Source organism: Aspergillus oryzae, chromosome 6, assembly GCF_000184455.2.
Source record: "Aspergillus oryzae RIB40 DNA, chromosome 6".
Lineage (NCBI taxonomy): Eukaryota > Fungi > Ascomycota > Eurotiomycetes > Eurotiales > Aspergillaceae > Aspergillus > Aspergillus oryzae.
In genome coordinates, this window is record NC_036440.1 from 878,418 (window position 1) to 901,008 (window position 22,591).

The 22,591-nt window shown below is 49.8% G+C and overlaps 7 protein-coding genes across 7 annotated transcripts; 2 read left to right on the plus strand and 5 right to left on the minus strand.

Moving 5' to 3' along the window:
• Positions 1-417: 417 nt before the first annotated feature.
• On the plus strand, positions 418-12,381 carry AO090020000380 (uncharacterized protein; the record flags this gene model as incomplete). The annotated part of the gene is made up of 1 exon (XM_001824656.1): positions 418-12,381. The coding sequence occupies one exon, from the start codon at positions 418-420 to the stop codon at positions 12,379-12,381; it is 11,964 nt and encodes a 3,987-aa protein (XP_001824708.1).
• A 1,649-nt stretch (positions 12,382-14,030) lies between these two features.
• On the minus strand, positions 14,031-14,621 carry AO090020000379 (uncharacterized protein; the record flags this gene model as incomplete). The annotated part of the gene is made up of 1 exon (XM_023238025.1): positions 14,031-14,621. The coding sequence occupies one exon, from the start codon at positions 14,619-14,621 to the stop codon at positions 14,031-14,033; it is 591 nt and encodes a 196-aa protein (XP_023092819.1).
• A 221-nt stretch (positions 14,622-14,842) lies between these two features.
• AO090020000378 (uncharacterized protein) lies at positions 14,843-15,593 on the minus strand (the record flags this gene model as incomplete). Its single annotated transcript, XM_023238026.1, has 2 exons — positions 14,843-15,516; positions 15,572-15,593. The coding sequence occupies 2 exons, from the start codon at positions 15,591-15,593 to the stop codon at positions 14,843-14,845; spliced, it is 696 nt and encodes a 231-aa protein (XP_023092818.1).
• A 243-nt stretch (positions 15,594-15,836) lies between these two features.
• Positions 15,837-16,547, minus strand: AO090020000377 (uncharacterized protein; the record flags this gene model as incomplete). The annotated part of the gene is made up of 1 exon (XM_023238027.1): positions 15,837-16,547. The coding sequence occupies one exon, from the start codon at positions 16,545-16,547 to the stop codon at positions 15,837-15,839; it is 711 nt and encodes a 236-aa protein (XP_023092817.1).
• Positions 16,548-16,687: 140 nt separating this feature from the next.
• On the minus strand, positions 16,688-17,645 carry AO090020000376 (uncharacterized protein; the record flags this gene model as incomplete). Its single annotated transcript, XM_023238029.1, has 4 exons — positions 16,688-16,862; positions 16,929-17,273; positions 17,330-17,398; positions 17,455-17,645. The coding sequence occupies 4 exons, from the start codon at positions 17,643-17,645 to the stop codon at positions 16,688-16,690; spliced, it is 780 nt and encodes a 259-aa protein (XP_023092816.1).
• A 288-nt stretch (positions 17,646-17,933) lies between these two features.
• Positions 17,934-19,256, minus strand: AO090020000375 (uncharacterized protein; the record flags this gene model as incomplete). Its single annotated transcript, XM_001824651.1, has 2 exons — positions 17,934-18,746; positions 18,807-19,256. The coding sequence occupies 2 exons, from the start codon at positions 19,254-19,256 to the stop codon at positions 17,934-17,936; spliced, it is 1,263 nt and encodes a 420-aa protein (XP_001824703.1).
• A 981-nt stretch (positions 19,257-20,237) lies between these two features.
• Positions 20,238-21,780, plus strand: AO090020000374 (uncharacterized protein; the record flags this gene model as incomplete). The annotated part of the gene is made up of 2 exons (XM_023238030.1): positions 20,238-21,390; positions 21,773-21,780. The coding sequence occupies 2 exons, from the start codon at positions 20,238-20,240 to the stop codon at positions 21,778-21,780; spliced, it is 1,161 nt and encodes a 386-aa protein (XP_023092815.1).
• Positions 21,781-22,591: the final 811 nt, after the last annotated feature.

A 22,591-nucleotide genomic window follows, 5' to 3' on the forward strand; every position in this document is an offset into this window, starting at 1 on the left:
GACTCATTGTGAAAGAATGCCACCACTAGAATCATATACAAAGTATACCCTAGACATATTGGGATTTCGCTGAATGAGAAGGTGTATATTATTGTATTAATTAAATAGTTTTTCTATCGTATCTGTTGGGTGTTCCCACAGTATGTGTGCCCCATAGAGCTGGGAGCCACGACTCTCTTGGCTAAACATAGTGGAGTATATGAAACATGTGGGCTACATGCTCGTATCGACTGGGAAGGGCGGACAGCCACCCCAAGCGCCAAACTAGATTTAAAAAGGGAGATTTCTGAGTACTGGCATTCTTTCCGCATCTTCTCGTATTAGGACATTTGACTGGTATCTTCTGCAATTGTTGGCTTACCCCTCTGAAGCCCACCACGGAGGTTAATAACGATACGATCATTATTCCATTTTACTATGGGTAGTCTAGACCCCGAGAGAGAGGCATTAGAGCCTACGTTCGCTATGGATACTATTACCGACTCGATTCAACAAGCTAAAATCCCCCTTACCCACATCCAAACGGCACATGCGGCCTCCAAGTTGCAAGAAGAGATGATTCTTGCGACAATGATGGACGTGGACCATCAGGTCTATCTGGAAACATACCATTTCACTACGACCCAGAAGATCCAGGCCACCCAGTTGTCCCATGCCCTGCAGAGACTGATAGAAAAACACGCCATCTTGCGGTCATTGTTTTGTTGGGACGATAATGGCAACAGCACAAAGTCGACCATGGTGCGTCTTGTGGTTCTCGATACGAAATACCTTCTCAAGATGGGCACCTTCATTGGGTACAACGCCCAGAATGCAAATGTGGTATTCTATATGATAGGATCGCCCTTTTCAGCCGGTGTAGAGTGGTCCGGGGAATTGCCATGGAAGATCTCTCTTTCGCAGTCGTCCGATCAACAAGGATCACGATTGACTCTGAGCTTCCACCACGCAATACTCGATGGAACCTCGGCACGTCAGCTACTACTCGCGATTCAAAATGAGCTAGACTCCCCAGCGTCTGTAGTACCGCAATTCGACATCTTTGCAGCCAACAAAGCCCTGGCTAAACGGTGCAATGATGATACTCGCGCTCAAATCAAGGAGAGGTTTGCGGCAGTGCAAATCAAACCTAACCTCCAAAGTATGGAGCCTGGCCGGCGATCGACTGAGAACTTCCGGCACGCCGAGCAAACAAGCCGCATCGAAACGAGGTTTCCCCCTTATGCTGCTAGAGCTGCCGTTCCCGCCTGGATAGCAAGATTGGCGCTATCGATGGCATTATGCTCGTGCGAGGGTGTCAGTGAGACAGTGTTCCTGGAGATCATGTCAGGTCGAAAGGCTCTTTCACAGCAGCATCAAGAGGTCCTCGGTCCTCTATTGGCTCCTCAAATTCGACATGCCCGGTTTCCCAGAGATACTCCGTTATCAGATGCTGCGCAGTCACTGAAGTCAACCCACGATGTTGAACATGGGTTTTCTGTTGGTCAGCTCAAATCACTTTTACCGGAGCTAGCCCATCATATCGATGTCAGCCTTGTTTGCCAGACAGACATGTCGTATCCTTCAAATGGAGTTGGCGGTTTCCTATGGGATTACCGGGAGACAAAAACTGACATTCCTTTGGTCGTCGAGCTATTGCCACCGAGAGAAGGATTCTTTCACGTCAGTATACGTTATCATCAGAATAGGTATACGGACGACTATATAACTAGGCTCCTGCGAACCTTTGGTGGGTATTTGCAATGGCTGCAAGGAAACTACACCCACCTATCCCATTATACCTTTCATCACCGGAGCTCGGACGGTGATCCACTTCTCAACATTGTCAAGAGACACGAAATCGACGCTATACCACAGGAGCAGCTCCACTGTTCGACCGAGCCTCACATCAAAACTGAGGTTGGAGTCCATGAAATATTTGAACTCCAGGCAAAGCGAACGCCACAAAAGATCGCTTTACAATACGAGAATTCCCAGTACATGACCTACGCCGATCTGAACCTACGATGCGACGAGATGGCAGGCGCCCTTGCGTACCAAATCGGGCGCTTAGTCCCACGACCAGCTGATTACGAGGAGGTGGTTGCAATCTGGTTTGAAAAGAGCATTGATATGATTATAGCCATCATGTCGATTCTGAAAGCTGGTCTAGCATATGTCGTCATTGATGTGAATCACCCGGCTGAGCGAATCGCACATATTCTTGAGCTGTGCAAGGCAAGCATTATTCTGTGTGGCAACATGACCGGCGCAGAGAAACTGAGCGAAATCGCACGCAGGAGAGGTGCATCAATATTCACTTTAGGCGATCTTCTCAATGAGCAGAACCCTCAACTAGGTCAACGTTCTCTCAATAAAAGAAGAGAAGGCTTTTCGGCTTCCTCGTTGGCATGTGTTCATTTCACCTCAGGGACGACTGGAGTGCCGAAAGGAATCATGATTGAGCATCGCAATATCGCGGCAGTTGTACGTACCAAAGTGCCTGGTTTTATGGGGGACTGGACTGCTTGTCAGCTTCAGTTGACAGGCCCTACGTTCGACATTATAATACTAGATGTCTTCGGCACACTAGGATGTGGGGGACGGCTTATACTTGGTTCAACAACGAGCTTGCTATCATCACTGCCCCAGTGGTTGGAGAAGACCAGCGTAACACATCTAGGCACGACGCCTGCCGTGGCAAGTGCATTCAATGAACAGATTCCAGTTTTTCTGCGTGTTATTACTCTTGGAGGAGAAGTGTTCCACCCTTCCCTCTTACGAGACACGCCCAAAGAATGTCGTATATTTAACGGATACGGTCCTAGCGAAACCACAGTCGTTGCAACACTCTATAAAACTGACCCGAGCGACCAGTCTGTACAAAAGATTCCCGTTGGGCTGCCTTACGGACGAAGTCGAATCTATGTTGTAGTGCCACAGACCTTCCAACAAGTAGCTGTTGGGGAAATTGGGGAGATCATTATAGGAGGGCCGCAAGTCACGCGAGGCTATTTGGGAAATCCAGAACTAACAGCGTCAAAATTCCAACCTAGCCCCTTCCCTGACTCTAAACTGGTATATCGAACGGGAGATTTCGGCCGGTTCTTGCCTGATGGGACGCTGGACTACATTGGGCGCATTGACAATCAGGTCAAACTCCGCGGCCAAAGAATAGAAGTGGAGGAGACTGAAGCAGTAATTACAATGCATAGTCGAGTGAAGGCCTGTGCAGTTGTTAAGGCTGACACATCTGATGGCGGCTGTTTGGCAGCATTCGTCGAGTTGCATACAAGATCTACAACCGATGACCAGAACGGAGCATCTGGAGAGCTGTCTTGGTCCCAAACTACAAAGGAGCTCATGTCCAAGGCTTCTCAGACTTTGCCGGAGTACATGGTGCCAGCGTTTATCTTCCAGGTGAAAGATCGTCTTCCACATACGATGAATGGAAAAGTTGATCGACGTGGGCTGTCGAATCGAGCCACGAAACTGATCGAGGACGAGGCGCAACTCGCAACAGCCAGTTATTCCGAACCCCAGAGCAAAGCGGAGAGGGTTGTATGTAATGTGTTTGGTGATGTGTTGTCGTGTCGAGTGGGAGTTGATGATAATCTCCTGAACATGGGTGGACATTCTATCACTGCCATCCGAGCCGCTACCAGAATCAATCACGAGCTGAATCTTGAAATTACCTTTCGAGATATCTTGCAATTTCCTACTCCTCGTTCCTTATGTGCCCGGATTTATCAACCAGGCGAATCCACAGAGCAATCAGAAGCACGGAAGCCAAGATTGGTCCGAGTTTCAGAGCCTGTGGAGCTATCTTCTGCTCAATCTCGGCTGTGGTTCCTAGACCAGCTACACCAAAGCTTAAGTTGGTATCTAATGATATTGGCCTTCCGGGTTCGAGGCCCGCTTCGCCTAGATGCGTTGGAAGCGGCCTTCCTTGCCCTTGAACAGCGGCATGAAACCCTTCGAACAACCTTCGAGCAAAAAGACGGAGTAACTGTTCAAGTGGTCCATCCGTTTCAGCACAGGCCACTGCGAGTAACAGATATAAATGGAAGCGATAAGGAGCAGACGCTTCACAAGGCACTCCTTAAGGAGCAGACCACGCCTTTTAACCTTACAAGAGAGCCTGGATGGAGACCATCAGTCTTTCGGATAGATTCACAGAACCATGTCATATCGATTGTTCTACATCATATCATAGGAGATGGCTGGTCGATGGGTATTGTGCTTCGGGAGCTAGCTGTGCTGTACGCTGCGGCTATCAGCGGCAGTGATCCAATGACTCGATTGACACCACTCCCACTTCAATATCCTGCCTATTCTGTCTGGCAACGGCAGGAGGAGCAACTTGCTAAGCACCGCCATCAGCTCAAGTACTGGTCTGAACAGTTACAAGGTAGCCAGCCGGCTGAGTTTTTCTGTGACAAGGCACGACCGTCCAGTCCATCAGGCAATGCTGAAGTGAGAACACTGAGCATCACAGGGGAGATATATGACCAGCTCCGAAGCTTTTGCCAGAGCTATCAAGTAACGCCATTTGTACCCCTACTGGCAGCATTCCGAGCCGCTCATTATCGTCTCTGTGGGACCGAGGACGCGACTGTTGGGACACCAATAACGAACCGGAGCAGAGCGGAGCACGAAGGCATAATCGGTTTGTTTGTCAATGTGCAATGCATAAGGATTCGTATCTCGGAAACAGATTCATTCGATACATTGACAAAGCATGTCAGGGATACCGTAACGGCGGCTTTCGATAATGAGGAGGTCCCCTTCGAAGATATTGTCTCAGAGCTGCAACCCACAAGAGCCACGGATCGTAATCCATTGGTCCAGACAGTATTCGCTGTACACCCGGAGGGCTTTGATCAGATCTCCCTTGAAGGGCTCTACACTGAAAGAATCAATGTTACATATGCTACCAGGTTCGATCTAGAGGTTCACTTCTATCAGCATGCCGATGGCCTCGCAGGTGAGATCATGTATGCCACTGATCTCTTTCACTCTGAGACAATCCAAGCAATATCATCAGTCTTTATGAGTATCCTCCAATATGGCGTGCAAAGCCCTAATACAAAGATTGATGTTATACCACTCATGCAAGCACCGTCCACTTTTCAAGATGTGGACATAGTCGGAACTCCATCCACTGACTACCCGAAAGATATAAGTGTGGTCGAACTCTTTGGCCAGCAGGTCGCTGCCTCGCCTAGCGCAGTGGCGGTCAAGGACTCATCCTGCCAGCTAACCTATGCTGAGCTTGACCACCAATCTGATAGGATTTGTCACTGGCTGATGGGGCAGGGATTACCGGCAGAGACGATTGTTGCTGTATTCTCCCAGCGGTCGTGCCAAACAATTGTCACCTTCATGGGAATATTGAAGGCCAGCATGGCCTATTTGCCATTAGATGAAAGAGTCCCCGATGCTCGGATTGAGGTTATCCTGGCCTCCCTCCAAGATCCTAGGCTTATCTTGGTTGGCTCCGGCGTTCGAACCCCAGTCGTTGGGCTCAAAGATGTTATGATAATGCCCATTTTGGGGATCATGGATACGAAAGAAATACCTCCCGTGGTACCTGTCGCGGGGCCTTCGGCAAGCAGTCTAGCCTATGTTATATTCACGTCTGGGTCAACTGGTCAACCGAAGGGCGTGATGATTGAGCATAGAGGGATAGTGTCACGTATGAAACGTGGCAACACTGTGAGCGAGAGCGATTGCACAAAGGCTTGGGCTCATTTGAGCAGCATTGCATTCGATGCTTCTGTTCTAGAGATCTATACTCCGCTCCTCAATGGCGGCAGTGTTATCTGTATAGATACCATGACGGTCCTGGACTATGCTGCTCTGGAGCAAACCTTCAGCAAAACGGGTGTCCGATGCGCTCTGCTCACGCCAGCTATGCTCAAGCAGCTGCTATCCGAATCACCGGATATCGTTGCACAGCTCGATACTTTGGTTGTTGGTGGTGACCGAGCGGACCCTCAAGACATGTTCAGAGCACAACGGTTGGTGGGATCGAGCGTGATCAATGCATATGGACCAACGGAAAACACAATTGTCAGTACAGCATACTGCATGTCGAAAGACAGCGAATGTTCCAATGGCGTACCAATTGGCCGCGCCATTAACAACTCGGGAGCATACGTCATGGACCAAGAGTTACGCCCTGTTCCCCTAGGAGTGATGGGTGAGCTTGTTGTAGTTGGTGACGGACTTGCACGCGGCTATACAGATCCAGAACGAAATGGAGGATTATTCGTCACTATCACTATCAGCGGACACTCGATGAAGGCATATCGTACAGGAGACCGTGTCCGGTATCGCCCGGTCGATGGTGAGCTGGAATACTTCGGCCGGCTCAACGATCAGGTCAAAATTAGAGGTCATCGGGTGGAGCTGGGTGAGATAGAGCAAGCTCTATTGGATCAAGGCAGCTTGGCCGAAGCGGTTGTTGTCTTGCAGCGAAGCGATGCTGACGATGATACTCGTCTGGTTGCTTTTGTGAGAGAGAAGCGGGATGTTGAAGATAAGGAACACAATAACGAGCAACAACAAGAGGAAGGATGGAAAGAGATCTTCAGCACAGCCGTGTATGATGTCGGAATTCAAAGTCATCAAGTTGGACGCGACTTTTCTGGTTGGACGTCGATGTACGACGGAACTAACATTGACAAAGGGGAGATGAATGAATGGCTGGATGACACCATTTCAACTCTGCTAGATGGCCGCCCCCCTGGCAATGTCTTGGAGGTAGGGACAGGTTCCGGAATGATCTTGTTCAATATACCACAGGGCTTGAGGACCTACGTGGGTCTAGAGCCTGCCCAGCCAATTGTTGACTTTGTCCAAAAGACCATCCATGATCATCGTGGCGACCTGAATGACAAGGTTCGACTGCATATCGGGACAGCGGCAGATGTGGGCAAGATAGCAGAGTTTTGCACTGCGCAGCCAGATCTTGTAGTGGTCAACTCGGTGGCCCAGTACTTCCCAGGCGGAGATTATCTTGCTCGAACAATAGGCGATCTTCTGAAGGAGCACAAGGCGAAAACTCTGTTTTTTGGCGATATGCGCTCCTACGCCTTGTATAGGCAATTCCAAGTGTCTAAGGCTTTACACATTCTCGAGGACAAGGCTGAGCCCAGCGCGATCCGCAAGATTATGGCTGAGACTGTAGAGAATGAGACAGAGTTACTTGTCGACCCAGGCTTCTTTACTGCTTTGCCTCACCGATTTCCCGGCCTTATCCGGCATGTTGAAATTCTACCTAAGAAGATGCGAGCCACCAATGAACTGAGCTGTTATCGCTATTCGGCTGTTATTCATACTGTCCATGGAGATCATCCCCTCTCGATTTATACCGTTGAGAGCCATAAATGGATTGACTTTGTCTCGGAAGCAATGGATCAAGCTGCACTCATCGATATTCTTAGCAAGAGAGCCGACGATACCGATGTTGTAGCCGTGGCGAATATCCCTCACGAAAAGACAATAGTTGAAAGGGTCGTCCTGGAATCACTTGAGAATCAGCCCCAGGCTTGGCAGGGACTGACATCTATTCGCGACGAGGCCCACAAGCGCAACTCACTCTCGGTTATTGATCTGATAAACATAGCTTCCATGACAGGATTTCGGGTAGAGGTTAGCTGGGCTCGACAATTTTCACAGGATGGCGGTTTCGACGCGATATTCCACCGCATCCAGTCAGAACAAAATCAGGGACGGGCAGCATTTCAGTTCCCAACAGACCACGAAGGCCGCCACGCTGACACATTGACAAACAATCCAATGCTGCCTGGACTACGGAAGCCTATTGAACAGACCTTGAGAGAAGGGTTGCAGCAACGACTTCCTTCATACATGGTACCCTCTATCATTAAGGTCCTCGATCAGCTACCTATAAACCATAGTGGCAAGGTGGATAGAAAGAGACTGGCACAAATGACAGTGACTGTTTCTCCATCGTTAGATGAGATAGAGAGAGAGTATGTGGCACCCAGGGACGACTTGGAACGGACTCTTTGCGAGGAATTCGGCAATATCCTTGGGTCAGAAGTTGGCATTATGGATAATTTCTTCAATCTCGGCGGACACTCTCTGATGGCGACGAGAGCGGTATCCAAAATTATTCGTCGACTCGGATCTGTTCTGAATGTCCGAGATTTATTTGATTATCCAACTCCCGCACAGCTCGCCAGGAGAATCTCGTCGGAGAGGGACGGTGAAATGATTGAACCCACGGTCGGAGCATCGCACGCACTCACAAACCTTGCCCCGAATGAAGTTGTGGGTTGGCGAGAAGCAGTCAGGGAAGCTGGACTACACGATGGAGACATAGAAAGGGTAATGCCATGCACCCCTTTCCAAGAGGGCGTCCTTACAAGCGACATTGTTCTTGAGGGCCGCTCAGCATATCAGGCGGTTGTGCAAGTGACAATAAATTCTGCCCTCGACCTGGAGGCATTGTCTGCTGCTTGGAGAATCACCGTTAAAAGGGAGGAGATGCTCCGCACAGCATTTCTACCTAGCATCGATGCGTCAAATCAGCAAGGTATCTGTGGCCGTTCTTTCTTGCAGACAGTCTTTCGTGATAGCTCTGTTGAGGTTCAAAGAGTTGCCACAATTCAGGGTGGAAAGGCACGCAGCGGCGACATTCAACCGCAGATGGATATGGGCAAAATACCAGTGTCATTGGAATTGGATCGAGAGAGAGGCTCAAGTCGATGGAGTCTCAGGCTCAAAATTCATCACGCTTTGTACGACGGGCAATACCTCTCTTCAATTATCCAAGGTCTGGTTGGGGTTTACAAAGAGGGTAGCACATTGTGCAAGAGTTCCCACAAGGATCGGGTCTCTTTCTCAACGTTTGTACGCACGCTACAGGACGGGGACCCCGATAAAGCTTGCGCCTTCTGGAAGGACTACCTTAAAGGGGGTATGAGTGCTACATGGCCTGTAACTAATGGTCTCAAGGGTCCTATGGCAGTAGATCGATCCCCCAAGATCAAGATTGGTGAGTGGGCAGGCGACGCTCGCAAAATTGCGAAGCGATTCCAGATTACACCAGCTGCAATGGCAAGGGCGGCCTTGGCTTTAACCATAGCAGAACATAGCAATTCGGATGATGTGATCCTGGGTGAGGTATCAAGTGGCAGATATCACACCGGCTTTGTGGCTGGTCCTTGTATCGCTACGCACCCCGTCAGAATTAACATGGCAAAGCAGGACACGTTTCAAAGTACCGATAATACGCAGTCTCGAAGAATATCACTACATAGTCTGCTCAAGCTCTGTCGAGACACATACTTGGATACTATGCACTATCAGCAAGTTGGTCTCGAGTCAATTAGGCTATCAAGTGAAAGTCCCGATTTACTACCGTTCCAAGTTCTATTCGTTTACCAGGAAGCGGGCCCAGAAACAAATGACTTCACTATATCCCAATCTGAACAAGGCCGTGTGGACTTCCCTTTGGTATTTGAAGTGTCTTGCCATTCCACAACTGGCCACCTTTCAATCCGATGTGTATTTGATCCCGTTATATTTCCGCCTGGAGATATCGACTGGGTGATGCAACATGTTATTGATGCGCTCAGTCTCATCGCCGATCAAGCAATTGCACGAAAGGCCGTACACAAACATATTGATGCCAGACTTATGATCAGTGCCAATGAAAGAGCGAAGTTGCAGCAGCTAGCAAGTAAACAGGATGTCGTCGCCAACGACCCCGATCAAACTGTCATTGATATTATCAGTCAACAGGCAGAGAAGGCCCCGGAGAAGATAGCCCTTCAGTTTGAGCAGGATCAGTTCCTCACATATCGGCAGCTGTTGGATTCCGCGACTATGCTTGCTGGTAGTATCGAACGCATGCTTGAGAACAGGATGACTGATGTTGACAATCAGCCATTGATTCCAATCGCTTTTGACAAGTCTTCAGATATGGTGATTGTAATTTTAGCTATTCTGAAGGCCGGAGCAGCTTTCATTCCGTTAGATATGAACTATCCGATCAAGCGGCTTCAGGAAATCTGTGAGCTTACACAACCGCCAATTTTGATATGGGATGGCATCAACGGCAGCGAGAAGATCAACAGCCTGACCAACGCGACAGGAGCTGTTGCCTATACAATAGCCGATCTCAGGAAGTCTGGCGGACCAGTATCCGGAGGCAACCGACCTACCTCTCTGAACAGTCTAGCTTATATTCTGTTCACCTCAGGATCTACGGGCGTGCCAAAGGGAGTCATGGTCGAGCATCGAAATCTAACAGCCTTTACAATGTCCGAGGAAGGAAGTGTCGACTGTTCATGGACTTCCAACCGGCTTTCATTCTTGGCCTATACGTTCGATGCTTCGATGGGTGATCTGTTCGCGACACTATGTAAGGGTGGTCGCTTTTCCCTGGTGAGACGTAGCAAAATGCTGTCGCAACTCAATACCTGGCTTGATAATATGAATATAACACACCTGGCATTGACCCCTACACTCGGTGGTCTATTGCCCAACGATCTTCGTGAGGGTAGTAGGCAATTACCGCATCTCCGGAACCTAGTTTTCGGAGGTGAGCCGTTTCGTGCCAGCTTCCTCCGCAGGACACCTGTGGAGCTCACCGTGTGGAACGGCTATGGTCCAAGCGAAACAACTATTGAAGCAACAGCATGTCAGCTACAAGGACCAAGTGCCGAGAGTGAGCGTGCCAGAGCATACCTTCCGATTGGATCCCCCACTGGGGGTTGCCGTATATACATCTTACGACCTGAGACGGAGGAGCCGGTACCCATCGGTGCCATTGGAGAAATATGCATTGGAGGGCCACAGGTTGCGCGCGGATACCTCGGCCAGCCAGACCTAACAGCATGTCGGTTTACGCCCGATCCATTCGCCCCGTCGCGCGAGGGAAGGATGTTCCGGACGGGTGATCTAGGCAGATTCCACAGTGATGGTAACCTCGAGTATCTCGACAGGGAAGATGGTCAAGTGAAGCTTCGGGGTCTGCGAATTGATATTAATGAAGTGGAGTCAGTTGCCCAAACTCATCCTGCGGTGACAGCATGTGTGGTAGCCAAGGCAGTAAACAATGACTCTGAGGCTCTAATAGCCTTTGTCGAACTAAGCCAGTCGCCCTCGATTAATGGGAACGATCTTATGACCTTGATAAAGGACCACATTTCGCGCAGCGTCCCGGATTACATGGTACCTGCGCATCTCCTACTTCCGCAGGGGCCGTTGCCTCGAACAGCACACGGCAAAACGAACAAGCTAGCAATCCAGAAAATGGCAAATGCAGCCTATGAGCAGTGCATGGCAGATGTATCGGCTGGAAGACAGGTTCTTGTTCCAGCCATACCCGGGACTCTTGAGGCCACAATCGCATCAGTCTGGGCTAAGGTATTGGGAATAAAGGAAGATCGGGTGGATATAACCATGCCCTTCTCTAAGTTGGGTGGCGACTCCATTCGGTCAATCACCTTGTTGGCCCTACTTCGACGAGCCGGACTGCGTGTAGACATGGCAGATGTCGCTCCATCCTCCACTATCCAGGTCGAAGCAGTTAAGATTCGTGATAGAACAAAAAATGGTCGTATCGCGGGCAATCTGCACGTCCATGACCGGGGAGGTAGAGCAACTATCGTTCTTATCCATCCATTCTTGGCGCAGTCGACTATCTTCGAGCCGCTTGTACCTCTACTAGATCGCCGCCTCAATGTTATTCTCGTCGACGATCCGTTTTTTGGTACAGATTCTTGTCCCGCGACATTGGCGGAATGGGCCACTTCATATCTGATCAATCTCAAGCCTCATTTGATCCGTGGTCAGCCTGTCATATTTGGTGGATATTCCGTCGGAGGGTTGATCGCGTTCGAAATGGCACAGCTATGGGGGACACGTTACGGAAGTCACAGCGCATCTGTCGTCTTACTGGACCCGGGAACATATGAACCTATCAATCGCACGTCGGCTGGAAACTCAGACGAAGAAATCATCCGAAACTCCCTCGGAATGTCGGACGTTGAGCCAGAAGATCTTGCTCCGTTCCGAGAACACTTTGACCGTCACATCCGGGTCCTTCAGCACTCCGCCAGGCCTGCTTTGTATCAGGGAAGATGTCTTTACCTCGGCCTCCCTGAGCGTTTCCAGGATGGCACAACTGCGTGGTGGAAAAATCAATGTCCCAACATTGTCATGAATAAGGTTGATTGCGACAACCACTACAAAATGTTGAAGGGGCGTGGCAGGATTCAGGCTATAACTCAGTACATCAATGAATACAGTGCGAGCCTTCTATTCGGTGTAGCGGATAGTGACTCCAGTCCTAATCAAAAGAAACGCTCACGTCCATCTGCTCCATTTGTGAGCACCAAAAAGACAAAACGCCGATGACCCTGAGCCGTTGCGATGATCGTGGTCCAGTTAAGGTTCGGATATGGAGAGAGGTTGGGAGTTAGTGGGGAATATAGAATGAGTTTACTTTCGAAAATCTATCTGATATTATTTCTAGTTTATTTATCAAGTTGTTCATAAATATCTATTTTAATACTTGTCAATCACATTGCAATGACTTATGGTTATCACTCTCACAGTAATAATATTATCATGGAACACATAGTGCGCTGGAGATATATCTTGCAGAGTAGAATATTTTGTTTCCATCATAATACTCGGCCTTTCTAGTACAAGCAGTCGATCCGACACATCTTAAGACCTGAATAATATAGTGTGAACTAGTAGCCTTAATAGCCTTTTAAAGGAAGTTTCAGACTATAAACTAAAATTAAAAACCGTTTTTAGTAATCTTATCTAATAGCTAGTATAGGCAATCTCTATACTCTATCTATTTAATGTCCCAGATTTGATAACGATCATGCAAGGTGACTATGCCGGATACCCTGCCCCAGGTGCATGGACAACTCGGCGGCCGAACGGCGACATCGGCGTCTATATTCGTCGCCTTTCTAATGACGTACAGTGGCCCCGATCTAGAAAATGTAGACAGAGAGTCTTAGGGGTCTTTGGCTATAAATCAGTACTGAAAGTCATAGTAGGAAAATCAAGAATCAGTCTTCTGTCTTTAGTATCTACTGCCTAGTGCTTTGCCCACGTATCCTTACCTAGTTGACAGGTCCTCTACCCTGACTAGTAGATATTCCTCTGACATTTAAAGTCTTAATCTTTTTAATAATATCTAGATTATTTATATATTTATTGATAATTATTTATATACTAGAGATAAGTATAGTAAATAATTTAAAAATTTTTTTTTATTAGTCTATATAGTTAAAATTAATAATAAAATTAGAAAAGCGGGATATTAAGTAAGATTTATTAGGTTTTTAATAGATTTTGTTCTTTAGATAAGCTTTAGAGTACAGAATAAAGATAAAGCAGCAAGGGTACTAAATCTAATAAATTAAAAAACAAGCAGGTAAAAAAAAATACATACAACAGGAGGGATTCGCTGGTGGTCACCCACCCAACTACTAACCTCCCGGCGTGTGGCTTAAGTACGGCTGAGCGGACGGGAAGCCCTGTTCTCCACACCCTATGGTCGTATGTACTAGATTCTTATTTGTAAGGCATCCTATAGTGCACAAATGGACGTGGTGCTACTCTGATGTACTTTAGGCTGGCAAGTGACAGTGCTTAGAACTGCAACTAGTGTTGGCTATAGTGCGAGTCGCCTGATGAATCTATCACTGCATGTTCTGATATAGATCCTGGCTTTTCCTACCGGTACGTGCGAAAAATATCTATCCACGGATCGATATCCCCGGGTATGCTAACTCCCCTACTCCGTATTTATCGTATGCATTCGGAATTACGAGATTGCTTGCTATAAAATATGCCTAATCGAGCGCATGTTTCATCGAAAAGGGAGGACTGCGATGGCATCAGCGTTGAGAGGAAGGGGTGCATTTCGGCATCAATGACAAAAGCTACATCCCTATTCATCACTCATATAATGTAAGGCCAATAGCTAAAGGTACCAAAATGGAAGCTTTATAACTATCATCAAAAAGTTGAGAAGTCTCTCAAGCCTCGCTCAGATATTCCATACTCCGCGCAACAGTTAATCTCTCCCTCAGCCGCTCCTCAGAGATCAAATACGCCTCTGGTAGGTACTCCCTCGGGGATTGACCCAGTATCATCAGCCCCAAACTTTCTCCCGCCAGCCAGGCCGATGGCATCCCGTATCCGTTATATCCGCCCGAGAACCACTCTCCTTGACCGTCTCGGCCGGTCAGTGCTGATGGTAATTTGCCTACCAGTGGTAGTGTATCGGACGTAAAACCCATGATTCCTGACCAAGCACTGACGAGCTTTTGATGGGCGGGTCCCTGGAGTCCAAAGAGTGAGCCCAGAGACTCCTGCAGGAACTGTACAGATGACTGCGAGAGGGTGGAATCGTCGCTGGAGAGTAGCTGTTCTGGAGGGGACTTCTCCCCGCCAAAGAAGTGCCACCCCGTGTTGGCATTCTGCATGCCGTAGATCAGTCCGTCTGCGAGGCCGCCCGTGGCAGCGTCCAAGAAGGGCGTGTAGTGGATTGCCCAGGAGGTCGTGGATCCACGGTTCGGGACGGAGGGGATGGTAGTGAGGTCTTGCACTGTCATGGTCCCTTTCATTGGGAATAATACGCCTCGCAGGGCCGGGAGAAGGTGGCCCGTGTACCCGTTTGTGCAGTAGGCGACGTGGGTGGCTCGGATGATTCCCCTTGGGGTGGTCAGGATGTAGGGGTGCTTTGAGTCCGCCGAAGGGCCGTAGACAACCTCGGTCACTGGAGTGTTGGTTTCGATTGACAGACGCGAGGGATACCGGGATAACAGGTCATCAAAAGTATTTGTTACTACCCTGTATGGCCAGACTGTCCCGGAAGAATGCAGCACTGCGCCAGCAACGCCGTGGACACCATGTTCCTACTTGCAATTAGCGAGAGCACAGCCGGGAACGGAGAGGGACTTCTCACCTTTCGACAAGCCTCTGGGTCAAGAACGGTATACAACCCCCTCAGGGAAGGGTGATCGGCTTCCAACGCCTCAATTCCACCTTGTACCCTCCGAAACGACTCCTCATCTTTGAAAGACCGGATCTTCACGACATCAGTGACCTCAGGATCCTGAACCAAGGCAAGCTGCGCTGCGATCCGTCGAAGTGCCTCGAGCGTCTTGATATTAAAGTGGATAATCTTCCCTGCCATCTCCATGCCCACCATCTTCTTCAGTTTGAGATAGCTTTCCGCTGCATTAATCGCGAGTTGTCCGCCATTGCGACCGGTCGCACCGGAGCAGAGGGCCCGGGCATCGAAGACGGTTACTGTTGCTGCCTCGTCCTGCTCAAGGATAGTTTTTGCCACGCTCACGCCTGTGATTCCAGAGCCGATGATGGCGATATCGGTGGTTTGTGGGAGATTGGCGCTTTGAACGTTGGAGAGTCGGTGTGGGAGATGTTGCCAGTAGGCCGCTGTAGGGTTGTTGCGTGGTAGACCAGGGTCTTGCGTGATAAGGTTGAGGAGGGTTTGTTCTGGGGGAAGTTAGCCAATATGCTATCCAGAATCATAGAGAGGAAAAAGGAGTACTATCGACTTCGTGCTCTGCCATTGTGGAATATCGCTGCTGTTTTGATCCAAGTTTTGAAGGATATGCTAGTGGGTATTTATATTATAATTGACTCGACAACTCTGGAGTATCGAAGGGAGGAAAACCTCCGACGGAGACTAAAGCCTCTTTTGAAAGCTTCCGCAAGGCCTCCTTCGCTGCCCGCGGGTTCCTGAGACTGTACAAAGGACATTGGCATTATTGATAGACATCAAACAAAGCTATTCGGGCCGGAAGAATCCAATATTACTCCGCATACGCAGCGTGATGCCTCCTCCACGCCTCCAAAGCCTCCAGATCCAGTCCCTTGAAATTCCTCCTCCCCACACTCCAGTATAACCCGCAGGAAATCAACATTGCCCCGACGGTCAGTGCAAAATTATAATTAAAGGTTTCCACAGTCCACGCTCGTGCTGTGGGGAAGCACTCCATGATAATCAGATACATCTGCGTGACTACGGCCGCAATGTGAATGGGGATACTCCAGCGGCCGAGATTCCAGGGGCCCGGCACCCATCGGTCGCCGGCGAAAATACGGAAGAAGATTGGTACAATAAAGGTTATGAGACCAGTCACTACGGACAGAGAGTAGATGATGGAGCTGGCTGCCGGGGAGAGGGCGATTATGAGGACCAGAAAGGTGCCGATTCCTAGGATGGCGAGCGAATAGATGGGGAGGTTGAGCCGGGGATGCACGTAGGCCACGCGTTCATGCCAGGGAAACCCCCCATCTCGAGCGAAGGCTGCGATCTGGCTGGCATAGGTAAGGAGGGTTCCGCTACCCCCGATGAATCCGACCGGGGTGATGAACAGGAAGTAGGCAGAGGTCGGGGCGTGACCCCAGTGTTCGTAAATGAGATTCATCAAGGGGTATCCACTAGAGGGGGTTAGCATGAACGCCCTTAAACGAATCTTCAAAGACATGCCTCTCATCTGCTGCGGCGGCCTCAATGTCATTGATGCAGAATGCGGAAATCAAACAGATGATCATGCCAATTACTGCGGTGATGGAAAAGGTGTACCACAGGGACTTGGGGATCTCCCTGCTAGCATCATGCGTCTCCTCGGCGACATAGACAGGGACCATCCACGCCGAGTTAACCCAGAGAGTACAGAACCAAGAATATGGAACGGACACGCCGAGACCCCAGTCGGAGAAGTTGGTGTACTCTCCAAAGACAGTCCTTGCAGACGCAAATGGGCGATTCTGGACTTTGTGGCTGATTGGCAGGCCGAATATGAAGACAAGAGTCTGAATTAAGACCAGAATTGCTGTTAACTTGTCAGTCAATGCCCACGCAATGACAAAGAAGGCGAAAGTTACCCATGGCAATATACACAGAGGCAATGCGCTCCAATTTCAAGGTCATCACACCACTCCAGACGACAATCACAGCGAGGGAAAGGCACATGATCTGAGCGTTGGTCCAGGCCATCGAAGGGGCAGCGATGGTCACCGCATAGGATAATGATGAGGCCACAGCGTAGGCAAAACTAGCTGTCGAGGCGAACATGGTGAACACGTTCAGCCACCCAGTGACGAATGAGATAGCGTGCGACCACCCCGGCGGCGCAAGTGCACCAGCCCACCAGTAGAAGGAGCCATTGACCGGCATGGACGAGGCGAGCTCTGCGATGGCAAGCACTTCAGGAATCAGTATGACATTGGGGATAATCCAGCCCCTAAAAATGTCAGTGTTGCCTTGAGTTTTGCACAAGTTGGACGAATCTGTCCTCACCAGGAAAGTCCCCAGTAGCCACCATATGATATTTGATAAAATGCGGTGACTAAGATCGCACTCAATGGACTACAGAGAGAAAAGTCAACATGGCTCTAAAAGTGCAATTGCCCAAGAGGGCATACGTCGTCAGAGCGACCACCATGCACATATTCCCTAGAGAACGAAAGACTCGTCGGTAGACGGCCACATAGCCGAGCTCCTCGATGGTGCCATTCTCAACCACGGTTCCATAAGTCGACACCGGTTCAAGGGGCTGTAGCAATTTATTGTCAACCGGGGATTTGTCTCCCCGTGACTCATTCGTGAAAGACATGGTACTAGCTTGGTTGATAGAAGGGAAACGCGGATTTGGTGGCCGGAGTTGCAAGCGAGTGGCCAGTCAAGTCAGCTAAATAGGTCTAATAGACACAACATCGATATCACACTAAACGATTCTCTTATCTTGAAACGTGCGGGGCGAATGAGTCTAACACTAAAACCTGGGGCTGGGCTTGAGCCCAGTCAGAGGAGTGGAGAGTTGACAGAGCTTAAAGTAAAACTACCAGATACGTACATCTCGCCGTCGGTGCTTTTTTTCTGATTGGCTGTCGCCGTGATATCGCTATACGTCTGCCCTATGCTGCTCGGCAAATACCTTCACTACATCCAAAAACCGGTCAATGTGCTCCTTTGTATGTGCCAGATTCAAACACAGGAATCCTCGTCGTCCCATCAGAATTCCTTGCTTTACGAGTGTGAAGTAGAACACCTCACGGAGGACTTGACCACGATCGCCCAGGAAGCCCATGCCCACTGTACTCCCGTAGCCTACGAAGACAATATCCTTGAGCCCCGCTTGCTGCACAATACTGTTGCCTGTCGCGCGCAGATCGTCGCCCAGTTTGTTGAGCTCCGCTAGTGACTGCTTTGTCACCAGCTCAGCCGCCGCTACGGCTGCCGTCATGGTAAAGATATTGTTGTTGAAGGTACCGCTATGATGCAATACACTTCTGCCATGAGCGATTGGGTTAAACTGCTCCATGATGTCGGCGCGTCCGCCAAAGGCACCAAAGGGGAATCCACCGCCGAGGTACTTGCCCAGCGTCGTCATATCAGGATAGACTTCCCGGGCGCCCTGCAGGCCGTGGTAGTGCAGGCGAGAGGTCACCACTTCGTCAAAGATAAGAACCGCGCCGACTTTGGTGGCGGACTCACGTAGGAACCGTAGAAACTCGATTGAAGCCGGTCGGACGCCTCCTGCCATTTGCATTGGCTCGATCAGGATGGCCGCCAAACTATTGTCAACCAAGGACTGTGTTCGCTCAATGTCATTAAAGGCACCGACGACAAATTCGTGCGGTAGATTCATCGGGTTGGGCGTTGTGCCATGGAAACTGATAGTTCCTCCATGATAACCACTGTCGAAGACCAAGATCTGCTCACAGTCATGTGGGTTAGTGGTTTCTCCAGCAGACAAACAGACAGTCTCTCATACTTTGTTTCGGCCAGTAAAGGCCTTCGCGGTAGCTAGGGCAAATGTATTGGCCTCGGTCCCGGAGTTGCAGAAACGAACCCGTTCAATACTCTTGAACCGAGTCTGCAAGATCTCTCCCAGTTGGGCCTCCTTCTCGACGACGCCACCCAAACTGAATCCAGTGGCAAGAGCATCCTTCACAGCCTGCTTAATGACCGGATGCGAGTGCCCATAGAGCCCCGCCGTGAAATCGGATACAAAATCTAGATATTCCTGCCCATCTACCGAGGTAACGTGTGCGCCGTTGCCCGACTGGAGGGTGAGAGGAAAGGGCTCCGACCAGAGAACAGATCGGGTATTTCCAGCTGGCAGAGCATTGCGAGCACGATCAAAAGCTGCTTTAGATTTGGGATTGGCCTGAATAAATTCGTCGATGAGTTGTTGCTTCAAGGTAGTGATTGATTCAGCCATGGTGATTCCAAGCGAGATATAAATGTAGAGGAAGCGAATAAAACCAACAATGTGAGAGGGACTTGCTGAATTATATACTCTGGTGCGACCCCCCACAGTCGGTCCAGATGGTTCTTATTTGCTAATAATGCATTCGTTACACTGAAAATCCATTTTCGTCACTTGTTCTCTACTACCAGTCTCTAAATACATCTTAATTCGCCTGTGGTTTCTAAGAACTGGTATGCAACGCCCTCCGATATTGCTGCTCAACGTAAATGGTGCGCACACCCCTTGACTTGATTATTGACATCTTCGCACCCTTGGGAATCCAAAGCATGCCACCGGCCTTCAGGCTGCTGACCTCGCCGGTTTCCTCATTCTTTAGTGTTAAATCTCCTGTCCTGTATAAGTATTTTCCCGAACTCATGGTTTTTGTGTCCTGTTACCGGCTATCAAATACTTCACCTCATCCCATTCGGCTTCCCACGCTGGGGTAGGCTCATCGAGATCGACCAGGTCCCAAACTCCAGCTACGATGGGATGTTCGGCGGAGGCACTACCACGTTCAGCTATCGCATCTCAGGAGATTGGTTCGGAGAAAAGGGCATACTTGGAACCCGCGAGATCCGTAAAGGCGCCCGCGCCTTCTTCGGTTGTAGGGGTGACTTTGTCGGCCCCGTTAATGAGGACAATGTTCGGCATGATGGAAATATTTTTTGGCGCTCTGAGTATTGAGTCTGAATGGCAGCATGGAGCAGCGTCTCTTATCTCTCTCTATACGAGTAATCTATATAGTCTCTTCGGCGTTAATGCGAGCATCCGATTGGAACGGCCAAATAGACCAGTCGGAGTTAGTCCGCTGCCTAGGTACCTAAGGCATCCATCCAGGCTTCCTACCCGGCTTCCGCCCCAGGATGAAGCTGATATTTCACCGACGGGCATTTATTTCACCCATGCCACAGCCCATACCTCGCCCCTCAGTCTGTAAAAAAAATACCAATGCCAAACTGGCGTCTGAAGCTTAACGGGCGCGAGAACCAGGATATCCGGTTCTTGATCCACAGCTGCCAGCGGTCGATTGTCGCCATTGGAGAATGCTCGCGACCGCTGTTGGATGAGATACTCCCCCTCGCCTCCGAGCATCCGTCCATCCTCTCTGCGTTACTTGCGTATTCCGCTCGCCTTCGCGTTTCATCTGGGGATGGTAGCGCAGCACGCACAGAAGGCTCCAAGAGGAATGCGCTCGACCGCTACCAGGAGACAATCACCAAGGTGCAATCAATTTTGTCTCGGCTCCAGTCGGAAAATCCAGTCAACGACGGTGATGTCATGGAGGTGTTAGCTTCATGTCTCCTGCTGACGCTGTTTGGATTGCCCGAGCAAGTCCACAACTGGTCGGTGCATGTGACTGGAATGATTGCCCTCGTGGAATCACTGGACATTGAGGGTTTTCGATCTGTGCCGTTGGTGCGATATCTCCAGACAGTCGCGGCGCATCTTGACATCTCGGCCTTTGCTCTGAACAGGTCCGAGGCTAGCCAACACAAATGGCTGGCTTGGGGAATCTGTCCTTGGAGAAGCAGCACCTCAACGATAGACGAGCCTACGGAGTTTACAACGTTTGAAATTTCATCCGGTTACCCGGAGACATTGGTGACCGTGGTCGCTCTCATTTCTGCTGTAATTGAAGGCCAGATCGACGATTCTGTCGCGGCATATATAAATGATATCTATCAAGGAATACATCCAGTTCAAGAACAACGGCTAGCTGAGTATGGCTCCCCACAGCAGACGGAATCCTACTGGACATCGCGAATGCATGCGATCATTGCCGGATGGGAGCCTCCAATGGTGCCACCCCACATATCGAGCACACTGTCTCTGGCATTGACAACTGCCTGGGAGACTATTCGAAAGGCAGCACATATTTACCTCACTCGAGGCGGGTTTGCAACCAGCATTTACATCCCTGTAGCTCCTCGTCGACAGCGAGTTAATCAAAGATATGTTCGCGAGATGATTGTCGGACTTCAGTCACTGATCACACTGGCCGAAAAAAAGGGAATTACGATCGCGAACGCCATGATTTGGCCGATGACCGTGATCGGGAACGAGATCTTCAATGACTATGCGCTGCAAGCGGAGCTTGTGAGTATGTTTGAGCGCTTGCACCGTTACTTCCGCATCGCACACCTCACCCAGGTCCTCGATCTACTCAAAGAGCTGTGGCAGCGGTTTTCCATGTCCGATGCCATGTTAGCGTCTCCCCAGCCTTCGAGGGAGCTCAGCCTGCAAATTCTGGCTGCTGAGAAGAACCTTTCTGTTCCGCTGTTCTGATCTGGACGGGAGATGTTTAGTCACCGGATCAGGATACTCAAGTCGAAGTACCCATTGCGGCAGAGCCGCGTGTTCGGCGCACACAAGTCCACAATCAGGGGCTGAAGCTCGTCCCTATTGTCTGATGGCTGCTGCCAGAGCTCCTCTCCCGGACTGACCGGGTACTGCCATGCCGCAACAGCCTCATCTCTTTGCAGGTGAATAATTCCAGTCCCCGTGTTGCACCACCGGTAGTGCATCAGCTGCTGCGTGGATATGATTCTTGCATCCGTGTTGCGGAATGCAGCGCGTGACAGACAAGTCGAGAGCAGTGTGCGAATCTCCCCGATGATTGGTATATCATACCGCTTGCAATGGAGTTCGATGGCGGATAACAGACTGTGATGGTGGTCGCTTGATCGGACGAGCTTCGCAGGAACACCATTCTCGAGGAGGGCATGGTTGCTGTTGTCGGAGAAGAATTGACGAAGAGCTATTGCATGGATGGTGGTGGACTGGAGGAGGAAGATTATAGTAGCAGGCGAGAGGCTTTCCAAGTATGGATCGAGAGAGAGAACGGTAGGCAGAACCTGAGGAGTTAGCTTGTAGATTAGACTCCAGCACAATAGGACATACATCTCCGAGGAGGAGGGAGTGTTCAAGGAGATAGCTGAAACGGTCGGCCTCATGATAAACAGGGTTCATAATCAGATCAACCAAGTCTCGAGTCCCATCTAGACCATGTATTAGTCTTCCACCGGATGGGTTGAACGTGGATTCGTACATAAGATAATAAACAGCCCGTGCATCCAGATCATCGCCTCTGCTTCATAGGCGTACGTCAAGTCCTCGAACCGCAGCAGTGCTGGGGGGAATCGAAAAAAATAATTGCATAGGTCGTTTCTGATAGTAGTCCACGCTCGACTACCAAATGAGGGTGCTTCAATAACCGCTCGCATGCAGCTAAGGAACCATTAATGACCAGAATCCAAATGTGCAAAGGATGAGGGGGCTATAGCTAGCTACTTCACTAGGGG